The 12,461-nt window shown below is 44.3% G+C and overlaps 1 protein-coding gene across 3 annotated transcripts in view; it reads right to left on the bottom strand.

Annotated features, from left to right (window-relative positions):
* The window catches only part of LOC126281422 (juvenile hormone esterase-like), a 103,650-nt gene that overhangs the window by 51,861 nt on the left and 39,328 nt on the right, over positions 1-12,461 (bottom strand). For all 3 annotated transcript variants that reach the window (XM_049980366.1, XM_049980367.1, XM_049980365.1), the window contains one exon: positions 6,874-7,138. In XM_049980366.1, coding sequence (XP_049836323.1) covers positions 6,874-7,138 — 265 coding nt within the window. The remainder of the gene's footprint in view (positions 1-6,873; positions 7,139-12,461) is intronic.

The following is a 12,461-nucleotide window of genomic DNA, read 5'->3' as shown; positions in this document are numbered from 1 at the left end:
CGGCATTGTGCAGTGGGCATGAGATCAACGAGACTGGACCGTGGATGAATATAAGTATGTCAACTTGTCGGATAAACCATGTTTCTTGTTGCAGAAGGTCGGTAATCGTGTCTGGGTAGCCACCTTCCAGGCGAACAGCGGCTGGAAACGTACACCGCGCCACGGACGCAAGCTGGTGAGAGAAGTACGAGGATGAGTCAAATGAAAACTTTAAATATATTTTAAATATTATTTATTGTGCAGAAGTGGTACAAAGAGTACTCCAGCGCTTACAAAGTGCATAAATTCCTACAGGAAAAAAATTTTCGGTAGTCCGCAGAACCACTCACGCACTGCGTGGCATTCCTCTTCATCAGAACAGAACTTTTTTCCTCCCATTGCGTCTTTGAGTGGTCCAAACATTTAGAAATCACTTGGGGCAAGGTCTGGTGAGTATGGTGGATGAGGAAGAGACTCAAAATGCAGGTCTGTGATTGTTGCAACTGTTGTACGGGCAGTGTGGGGCCTTGCATTGCCATGTTGCAAAAGGACACCTGCTGACAGTAATCCACATCACGCTGATTTGATTGCAGGCCGCAGATGATTTTTAGGAGATCTGTATATGATGCAGTGGTGACAGTGGTCCCTTTAGGCATTTAATGCTCCAAAATGACGCCTTCTTCGTCCCAAAAGAGAGTCAGCATAACCTTCCCTGCTGATGGTTCTGTTCGAAACTTCTTTGGTTTTGGTGATGAGGAATGGCGCCATTCCTTACGCGCTCTCTTCGCTTCCGGTTGGTGGAAGTGAACCCAGGTTTCGTCCACAGTAACGATTCTTGCAAGAAAGCCATCACCTTCTCGTTCAAAGCGCCTAAGAAGTTCTTCACAAGCATCAACACGTCGTTCTCTCATTTCAGGAGTCAGCTGCCGTGGCACCCATCTTGCAGACACTTTGTGAAACTGGAGCACATCATGCACAATGTGGTGTGCTGACTCGTAACTAATCTGTAAACATGCTGCAATGTCATTCAGTGTCACTCGGCGGTTTTCCTTCACTATGGCTTCAACTGCTGCAATGATCTGTGAAGTCACAGCTAGTTGTGACTGACCTGGACGGGGAGCATCTTCCACTGAAGTCAGACCATTTGCGTACTTCCTACTCCATTCATAGACTTGCTGTTCAACAAACGTGCATCACTGTACTGAGCCTTCATTCGTCGATGAATTTCAATAGGTTTCACACCTTCACTAAGCAAAAACCGAATAACAGAACGCTGTTCTTCCCTGGTGCAAGTCGCAAATGGGGCGGCCATCTTTATACTGATACTCCGACGGTATGTATGCATCTGCACTATGTTGCCACCGACATGCCATTCTGCACGCTGTTTGTAACACGCTTACCAACTTACAGGCTAACGGCGCGGAATTTCGATTTATTAGTACAAATTTAAGGTTTACATTTGACTCACCCTCGTATTATGGTATGAGGAACATGCATCTACGCCTCCATGGAAGTGTGATGGTAATAATCGAAGACACCATGACAGCTCTGAACTATGTGAACATTATTATGTTCTACCTGCAGCCCTTCATACTTCATGTCTTCCCCGACAAGGATGGCCCATTCTAACAGGATAGCTGTCCGTGTCACCAGACCAAAATAATGCCACTGTGGTTTCAGGAACGTGATAGTTAATTAAAGGTCGTGTCTTGTCTACTACTTCCATTTCATACAGAGTCATTGCGTTCCAAGAGTTGATCAACATGCTGTTATGCAGGTGGTAAAAATGTACATCGGTGTATACAATGTGCGACTGGACCATGATGATCACTCACGTCTTGATAATGCGATGTTCTGAGTTTTCAAGCAGCTCTAACTTTTTCTGTGAGTTATATTACTTTCTTAAGTCAGTTTTACGCTTGTTTTCTTCTCTGTCTAATTTTGACTGCACTTCCTACCTGTCAAAACCTTATACGTACTATTTCTGTACAAAACTCCCGAGGAGTTTATCTGAACTCTATGTAGATCGTTTGTAACGTGTTGAATACGGAGTTGTTGCTTGTAAAAGTATCTTAAAATTTCGTGGGTAACTCTTTTTGCTGGGAGTTTGTGGATGCTCCCCTAAGACTTTAATGTTCTTTTTCCAATCTCAGCGGCGATGTCGAATAATTTTGCTATTGTTTCATTGAATTTTAGTTTGTATCCATCTGTTATCTCCCAGCATATATCCCACATCACCTCCTTGTAGGACCAACACGTTTTCGTTCGAAGGCTGTGCAGTCCAGAATCGGTATGCTGATCAGGCAAAATTGCCGTGAGGATTCTACATCTACATGGATACTTCGCAAATCACATTTAAGTGCCTGTCAGAGGGTTCATTGAACCACCTTCACAATTCTCTATTATTCCAATCTCGTATAGCGCGCGGAAAGAATGAACACCTATATCTTTCCGTACGAGGTCTGATTTCCCTTATTTTATCGCGGTGATCGTTCCTCCCTATGTAGGTCGGTATCAACAAAATATTTTAAGATTTGGAGGAGAAAGTTGGTGATTGAAATTTCGTGGGAAGATTCCGTTGCAACGAAAAACGTCTTTCTTTGAGTGATTTCCAGTCCAAATCCTGTATCATTTCTGTGACACTCTCTCCCATATTTCGCGATAATACAAAACGTGCCGCCTTTCTCTAAACTTTTCCGATGTACTCCATCAGTCCTATCTGGTAAGGATCCCACACCGCGCAGCAGTATTCTAAAAGAGGACGGACAAGTGTAGTGTAGGCGTTCTCTTTAGTAGGTCTGTTACATTTTCTAAGTGTCCTGCCAGTAAAACACAGTCTTTGGCTACCCTCCCCCACAACATTTTCTATGTGTTCCTTCCAATTGAAGTTGTTTGTAATTGTAATACCTAGGTATTTAGTTGAGTTTACGGCTTTTAGATTTGACTGATATATCGTGTAACTGAAGTTTAACGAGTTCCTTTTAGCACTCATATGGAGGACCTCACACTTTTCGTTATTTAGGATCAACTGCCACTTTTCGCACCATTCAGATATATTTTCTAAATCGTTTTGCAGTTTGTTTTGATCTTCTGATGACTTTATTAGTCGATAAACGACAAGGTCATCTGCAAACAACCGAAGACGGCTGCTCAGATTGTCTCCAAACTCCTTTATATAGATAAGGAACAGAAAAGGGCCTGTAACACTACCTCTGGGAAGGCCAGAAATCACTTCTGTTTTAATCGATGACTTTCCGTCAGTTTCTACGAACTTTGACCTCTCTGACAGGAAATCACAAATCCAGTCGCATAACTAAGACGATATTCCATAAGCACGCAATATCACTATGAGCCACCTGTGTGGTACAGTGTCAAAAGCCTTCCGGAAATCCAGGAATACAGAATCGATCTGAAATTCCTTGTCAATAGCACTCAAGACTTCGGGTGAATAACGAGCTAGTTGTGTTTCACAGGAACGACGTTTTCTGAACGCATGTTGACTGTGTGTCAATAGACCGTTTCCTTCGAGGTAATTCATAATGTTCGAACACAATATATGTTCTAAAATCCTGCTGCATATCGGCGTTAACGATATGGGCCTGTAATTTAGTAGATTACTCATACTACCTTTCTTGAATATTGGTGTGACCTGTGCAACTTTCCAGTCTTTGGGTACGGATCTTCCGTCGAGCGAACGGTTGTATGTGATTGTTAAGTATGGAGCTAATGCAGCAGCATACTCCGAAAGGAACCTAATTGGTATACAGTCTTTTGAGGCAATCATGCACCAAGTTGAAGACATTCCTGTTGGTAAAATACCGTGTCCAGATGAGTGAAGAGATCCGTAACTGCCTCCTGCACATACCTGTCCTCAGGAGTCGTCGACTCTACGAGGCCTTCATTTAGGGACTGAATGCGTGTTATTCGCATTGGCAGAGACAGGGAGTCTGGGGCGGGTGCGCGAGTGTCTCCCACTTGTCTTGGCGGAACTTCTGCTTCCCTCCCAGACCTTGTGTCGAATCGTGACCAGCACAAAACTTGGCACACCATTCCACCACGGTGGTTTTCGGGAGACATCTCCCCTACACAAATTCTTCATTCTCCAGTGGGATGTCTACCGGCGTTTGCCCTTCGGCAGCTAAGAATAATAACAGCACATTGCTCCCGTTTGAATGCATTTGGCAATAACGTCGTCATACAATTAAATATTTCCCTGAGTCTCTTTTTATTATCTACGATAATGATCGAAACAGACGAATCTGTGCTGCTGCCGGGACTCGAACCCGGTTCTTCTTGCTTGCTAGGCAGAAATTCTACCATTTTTTAATCTCTTTTTTGTTCTATGTATTGTTCGTTGAATTTGTTCGTGACGGACGTCCGATGACACTCGTTCATGTTGTTCGTTGATCCGTTTATTCATTTTTCTTTATTGCGGAGGGTAACTAAACCCTCTGACCGAACACGCTGAGCTACCATGCCGGCGTCAACATTGCTGCACGAACTACCTAAGGTGAGTGCCCTCCACAACACAAACTTCATTTTTCCCTTACATATTGTCACTACCACCAGGGCTCTCCGATGTTGGCAAGCAACCCAGCATTGGATGTAATGGTACGTCCTTGTACCATTGGTGATTTTATAGATTTTACAAATAAATGTTTCCCTGAGACATTTAAGTCTCTTTTTATTGTCTATATTTAATTATAAGATCTATAAGATTACCGATGGTACAAGGACGTCCCATTACGTCCAATGAGAGCCCTGGCAGTAGTGACAATGTGTAAGGGAAAAACGAATTGAAGTTTGATTTTGGGGAGGGCACTCAGCTTAGGTAGTTCGTGCAGCAGTCTTGACCATCATGCTGTGGCGGTGTAATGGTAGCATTTCGAGTCCCGGCCACAGCACAAATTTTAATTAATTTTGTCTGCTTCGATCATAATGTCGTCATAGTTCACATACCTGCATTTACCACACCCACGTCGAAGAGACAGAAATACGTACATGTCAGTGCTTATATACCCGCATCGGAGTCACATTACGTTGCATATGCGCCGCAACAACGTTCTCCCAACGGAAATATTTTCTTTGCCCCTCAAACATGAATATAAGATTTTTGCAGACACACAGGCCTTATGATTTGATAATTATGTTGTAGAATATGTTTTCTGTATGGTGTGCGTGAATTTCTATAGAGAAATTCTCTGTTCCATTTTTATTTCTTCCACAGTAGCTTCAAGGAACTCGCGTAGGTATATTAAGTACGGAACTCCTTCGAATCAACCATACTTTGAGGACAATTTTTGTATGTCGTGGTTACAGCACATGAACTGACTTCTTTTTTGGGAGGAAGTATGTAAGCCAAGCTTCTGAGAGTATTAATTATCCGAAAAACGTCATATTACAGCCTTAAGCTACTGGTAAAATTATTTATACAACCTCTTCAGCCGTCTGATCATCATCAAGTTCATAAAAGTTCTCGGAGCATCATGTGATATGCTGAAAGACTTAGCAGAAGGGTAGTGACTGTGCATGATTGCTGGCAGAGATGGTGATAAATCCATTAATAATAGACTGTCGCCATATCTTAATAGAAATTATGTCCAAAATCTATAAAAACTGTGCTACGGAGAGTACACATTCATAACAGGATTCCAATTTTAACATGAGTGTGTACACTCCATAGCAAAGTTCTTAATTTTTTTAAAAAATAGAGGTGGAGCCCGTCCACTCCCACACCGGCATGATGGCCAACTCTTAAGGTCTACTGCCATCTCTGAATAAGGGTTAGTTTTCACTTGAGTGAGATCTCGCAGGATGTAGGTACTGTGATGTTTGCGAACGTCTAGTTAAGGTTAACCATTAATACGCACTCATCTGGAGATAGATTGGGTCGAAGTCGAACGATGGGTAGCGGTTTGAAGGGCAGACGAAAAAAGACACTACTAGCTAGGGCATAACCACCTATGGCAAGCTAACACACACCAATAAGCGACAGACGTCGGCAAGCCCTTGCATATCAGCAACGGTGACAGATACTATTAGAGCCGACCAAAAGGCCACAGTAGGGAAACGGACGAGCTCGCCCACTGACGCACAAACAAACCGTCAATATCACCCTACACTGTGCATCCTATATATGACCTATCGGTCACAAAACGATTATAAACATAACTGTTGCAGGTTGCTGACGCTGATTGAAAGTTCAACACCAACACCCAGCGGCAGCCGCCGAGCAACAGCATCACACAAGGTATCGCCACGCATGATACTCACTACTAACAAAGCCTACTCTTGCATGACCCATCGCAGGCAGCAAGACATCCGCTACTGCTCTTACCACGCGAGCTAACTATCACAGAGGTATTTTTCCTTTGGCTCTTGCCTTGGCAAGATCAAGGACGTACTTTATATTGCGATACGGTGGCAGTTTATTGTCTATGTTTTTATGAACTGACAATAACGAGTTTATATTTCGTCTAACATGACGCTGTGAATAATTTTATAAACTTGATGATGGTCAGACGATAGGAACTAGTTGTTATTTTACCAACAGCTCAAGACGATAATATGATATTTTTCAAAAATATAAAAGTTGTTTGGCGCTTCCTCCTGAGAATACATTAATTATCTGTTTCATGCCAGTGGTCTCGACGCTTGCTAATATTATCAAACAGTGAAAGCACAGCATGATATACCATCATCCGTCATAAATACTCTTTTGAGTATCGATCGTAAGGTTTCGATTTGTCTCTTGCTGTGCTTATTTCGACATCGCACGATTCTGTGTTGCTTTAATCACCCTAAGCTATTTCCCTTAGGACCAGAACCTTCTCGATTTCTCGAAAATATTCGTAGCAAACGCATGTCCCGGCATAAATAAAATGATTTACTTACCAAGGGCACCGAGACGATATGCGATTGTGACCAGCACAACGTCCTTCTCCACGAAATAGTGTGGAGTACCATTGAAGGAAAAACCCGTTGTGAAGCCGCCACCGTGAATGTAGACCATGACGGGGAAAGGACCACTCCCCGTAGCCGGCACATACACGTTGAGGTAGAGGCAGTCTTCAGAGCCGTCGTAGTCGGTCTGGGGGCAGCCTCGCGCGAGGGTAAGCGCGTCTCGAACCCCGGACCACGAGGGAGCCGGCTGCGGGTCCTGCACACGTCAGCACATGCGTAAAGGTCGGATATCAAGACCAGTCGCTACTGCCACACATACATGCACGCGTCACCGTAAGACATATTGATCTGCACATTTAAACATTTATACACTTAAACATGGTTACTCCACACTGAAGGGAAAAACATCGCAGCAGCAAAAAGTAATTAATGTAGACTAATGAAATTTCGGGACTACATGTGTCTAGGTAACAATTTTAAGTTATTAACATTGCAAATCGCAGCTTAATGCAAGTGTGAGATAAGCCATTGCAAATGTGAAATGCTGGTACATTAATTACCGGTGTAAATGCTAAAATGCTGAATGCAAGCGCGGGTGCGTTGTGTTGTACAGGTGCCGAATGTCATTTTGTGGGTTGGGGTTTGATGCCTGGTGCACTTGCTCGGTCAATACAGGGACCGTTAATGCTGTTTGTGGTGGACGACGCTGGAGTTGTCGTCCGATGATGTCTCATATGTGCTAGATTGGAGGCAGATCCGGTGATTGAGCAGGCCAAGATAACGTGTCGGCACTCTGTAGAGCTTATTGGGCTGCAAAAGCAGTAGGTGAGCGAGCGATGTCCTGTTGGGAAACAGGCACCAGACAGCTATTAATGAATGGCATCACAACAGGTCACAACCAGACTGATTACAAATTTGCACTCAAGTTGCATGGAATAACCACGAAAATGTTCCTGTTGTCAAACAAAATCGCAATTCAGACCATAACTCCAAAGCAGCTATGACGCGGATTGTGGTTGTTGTTGTTGTGGTCTTCAGTCCTGAGACTGGTTTGATGCAGCTCTCCATGCTATTCTATCCTGTGTAAGCTTCTTCATCTCCCAGTACCTACTGCAACTACATCCTTCTGAATCTGCTTAGTGTATTCACCTCTTGGTCTCCCTATACGATTTTTACCCTCCACGCTGCCCTCCAATACTAAATTGGTGATTCCTTGATGCCTCAGAACATGTCCTACCAACCGATACCTTCTTCTGGTCAAGTTGTGTCACAAACTTCTCTTCTCCCCAATCCTATTCAGTACCTCCTCATTAGTTATGTGATCTACCCATCTATTCTTCAGCATTCTTCTGTAGCACCACATTTCGAAAGCTTCTATTCTCTTCCTGTCCAAACTATTTATCGGCCATGTTTCACTTCCATACATGGCTACACCCCATACAAATACTTTCAGAAATGACTTCCTCACACTTAAATCTATACTCGATGTTAACAAATTTCTCTTCTTCAGAAACGCTTTCCTTGCCATTGCCAGTCTACATTTTATATCCTCTTTACTTCGACCATCATCAGTTATTTTACTCCCCAAATAGCAAAACTCCTTTACTACTTTAAGCGTCTCATTTCCTAATATAATTCCCTCAGCATCACCCGACTTAATTCGACTGCATTCCATTATCCTCGTTTTGCTTTCGTTGGTGTTCATCTTATATCCTCCTTTCAAGACGCTATCCATTCCATTCAACTGCTCTTCCAAGTCCTTTGCCGTCTCTGACAGAATTACAATGTCATCGGCGAACCTCAAAGTTTTATTTCTTCTCCATGGATTTTGATACCTACTCCGAATTTTTCTTTTGTTTCCTTTACTGCTTGCTCAATATACAGATTGAATAACATCGGGGAGAGACTACAACCCTGTCTTACTCCCTTCCCAACGACTGCTTCCCTTTCATGTCCCTCGACTCTTATAACTGCCATCTGGTTTCTGCACAAATTATAAATAGCCTTTCGCTCCCTATATTTTACCCCTGCCACCTTTAGAATTTGAAAGATAGTACTCCAGTCAACATTGTCAAAAGCTTTCTCTAAGTCTACAAATGCTAGAAACGTAAGTTTGCCTTTCCTTAATCTTTCTTCTAAGATAAGGCGTAGGGTCAGTATTGCCTCACGTGTTCCAGTATTTCTTCGGAATCCAAACTGATCTTCCCGGAGGTCGGCTTCTACTAGTTTTTCCATTCGTCTGTAAAGAATTCGTGTTAGTATTTTGCAGCTGTGGCTCATTAAACTGATTGTTTGGTAATTTTCACATCTGTAAACACCTGCTTTCTTTGGGATTGGAATTATTATATTCTTCTTGAAGTCTGAGGTTATTTCGCCTGTTTCATACATCTTGCTTACCAGATGGTAGAGTTTTGTCAGGACTGGCTCTCCCAAGGCCGTCAGTAGTTCCAATGGAGTGTTGTCTACTCCGGGGACCTTGTTTCGACCCAGGTCTTTCAGTGTTCTGTCAAACTCTTCACGCAGTATCGTATCTCCCATTTCATCTTCATCTACATCTTCTTCCATTTCCATAATATTGGCCTCAAGTACATCGCGGATAGGACAGCCTTTTTGAGGCCACCCTGACTGCAGAGACGGAGGAGGTATGCAGCCAACTGCGGCAGTTGCGCTCGCAGATGGCGCACGACGTCTGTGGGGACGCCGCAGGCGAAGAGAATAAGCCAGCCGCCGCTCCCTTGACGGAGCAGCCGGCGGAAGGACGCACCGCGGCGGACACACTGGACACCGAAGAAGACGGAAGGCGCCGCAACAACGCCGAAGCCTATCGGCTCCGAGCAGCTCTGCTCTGACGAGTGGGCTACCAGGGCTGTCACACGGGAGAGACTCAGCCGCCGCGCTTGGTTTCGACGCACGCCCACCAGACACCGATGGATGACCTGTACCCTCCCCCGCGCGAAGCCACCACTGACAGCACGGCACTGGGCTCTCACAGCTCAAACTCTAGCACACAGTGCTGCAATACCGTGACGGACTGATCTCTTATGACCAACACATAGCATGAGATGGTATCCGATTGCATGGTACCCGCTTCTAACTTAACTCATCCTCGCATGACCTGTCGCTGTCCGCAAGACATCCACTACTGCTGTTACTACCCGACCTAACTATCGCAGAGGTTTTTTTCCCTTGGCGCTTGCCTTGACACTTTTTTTCCCTCTGACCCTCAAACCGCTTCCTTCGTTCGACTTTCGACCCAATCTGTCTCCAGATGAGCGCGTATTAATGGTTAGCCTTAAGGAGACGTACGCAAACATCGCAGTACCCACATCCTGCGACACCTCGCTTTAGTGAACACTAAACCTTATGCACAGATGGTAGTAGACCTTCTGAGTTGTCCATCATGCCGGTGTGGGCGTGGAGGGGCTCCACTTCTTAAAAACAAAATGCAGGTGTAGGTCGTGCGTTAGCACGCAGAGAGGTTGGTTTCAGGCCACCAGCTGGCGTCCTTCTAACCAACACACGGCTGTCACTGGCACTGAAGAAGAACCAGCTTTCTTCTGAAAACAAAACAGACCTCCACCCTGCCCTCCAATGAGCTCTAGCTTGACAGCACTGAAATCGCAAATGGCGATGGTTTCCGGTCAGTGGAATGCATGCCAGAGGGCGTCTGCCTCGGATTTGCCCTTGAAGTAACCGATTAGTCACCGTTCGTTGTGTCACTGTGATGCCAAATTGTGCTCAAATTGTTGTTGCAGATGCTGAAGGATGCTTCAGAGCCATACGCTGAACACGATGGTCTTCCTTACCTGCAATGCCACGTGAGCGTCCGGAGCCCAGTCTTCCTGTACCCTTACATTCTCGTGACTACCGCTGCCAGCAGTCATGTACAATAGCTACATTTCTGCCACGTCTTTCAGCAATATCTCAGAAGAAACATCCACCCTCTCGTAGCCCTATTACACGACCTAATTCATACTGAATGAGATGTTGAGACGGGCGTCTTTTGTCGCCTTAAAGGCGTTCTTGATTAACATCTGCTCAGAACGTCCAGTCTTAAAGATAACTTCTACCCACGACGTTTAGTGCGTGTATTTGAAGCAAACCTGATCCGCATGGTCATAGTGGCGCTACTAGAGCAACTCTTATGCGACTAGCACGAAATCTGAATAAACATCATCTTTCAGATGTAGAAAGATGCCCTCCAGCATTCTTTGATGTTGCACAACTCCTTCTTCAGGCAACGATATGATTCAGTTTTTTTTTTTTCATTTATACAGTGCTTTAGTCTGAACATATTGAGATCTCCATGTCCTCAGACCAGATCAGACACCTCACATTGCTGTGTTTGTGGTCTTCAGTCCTGAGACTGGTTTGATGCAGCTCTCCATGCTACTCTATCCTGTGCTAGCTTCTTCATCTCCCAGTACCTACTGCAGCCTACATCCTTCTGAATGTGCTTAGTGTAGTCATCTCTTGGTCTCCCTCTTCGATTTTTACCCTACACGCTGCCCTCCAATACTACATTGGTGATCCCTTGATGTCTCAGAACATGTCCTACCAATCGATCACTTCTTCTAGTCAAGTTGTGCCACAAGTTCCTCTTGTCCTCAATTCTATTCAATACCTCCTCATTATTTATATGATCTACCCATCTAATCTTCAGCATTCTTCTGTAGCACCACATTTCGAAAGCTTCTATTCTCTTCTTGTCTAAACTCTTTATCGTCCACGTTTCACTTCCACCTCACATTAGTTTGCAAAATTTTACACACCCCTATAAAGGACACTTGTCGCTTTGGAGCGCTATATACAGGGTTTTAGGGATATTAAAGCAGATATTTTCATTGATGACTGAAAACAGCATAGTGAACAACGTTATAACGGTATGTACTTCATCTGCAGACTAACAATTACAACTACTAGGAGTAGTATGTTTCTAGATAGGTTAGTATCTTACAGTAGTTGTGTCAAGAGAATTCATTAATGCTTACTAGGGCTGTTCGGGAAGTAAGCTCCAATCGGTCTCGAAATGGAAATGACAGTGAAAATCCGATGATGCTTTGCACAGACGTGTTGAGCAGTGTCTCTAGCAAGCCTGTCAATCGTTTCACCAATCTCTTTTTAGTTCTGAGCACACAGTGAACAGGTAAAGATGCCTAGACCAACAATCTCGCACTAAGTATGGGTCCTGCGGAGAGATTTCTCCTGATTTCATGCAACCCCACATAACGTAACTCTCATGCATTTCTTTCTTCATGAGAATTCTTCGCCGCACACTACAGCGGCAGTGAGAACGCCCCTGCAGAGTTTTAGGTGGAACGTGTTGTGATCAACCACCATGCAGCCCGGACTTGGCTCTCTGCTCACGTGAACCGCTGGCTATTAAAACGTTTTGGTGCAGACAACGAACTGCAGAGCAGCGAAGAGAAACCACAGGCAGCTGTTTTTTATGATAGAGTGTTAGAAAGTTGGCACAATGCTACGACAAATGACTAAGTTGGAGCGGCACCTATGTAAAGAAGTAGCTGGATGGTATAGCAAACTGCAGCAAATAAAACATTTTTGATTATCACTACGGT

Source organism: Schistocerca gregaria, chromosome 7, assembly GCF_023897955.1.
Source record: "Schistocerca gregaria isolate iqSchGreg1 chromosome 7, iqSchGreg1.2, whole genome shotgun sequence".
Lineage (NCBI taxonomy): Eukaryota > Metazoa > Arthropoda > Insecta > Orthoptera > Acrididae > Schistocerca > Schistocerca gregaria.
This window is presented reverse-complemented; position numbering and strand designations above follow the sequence as displayed.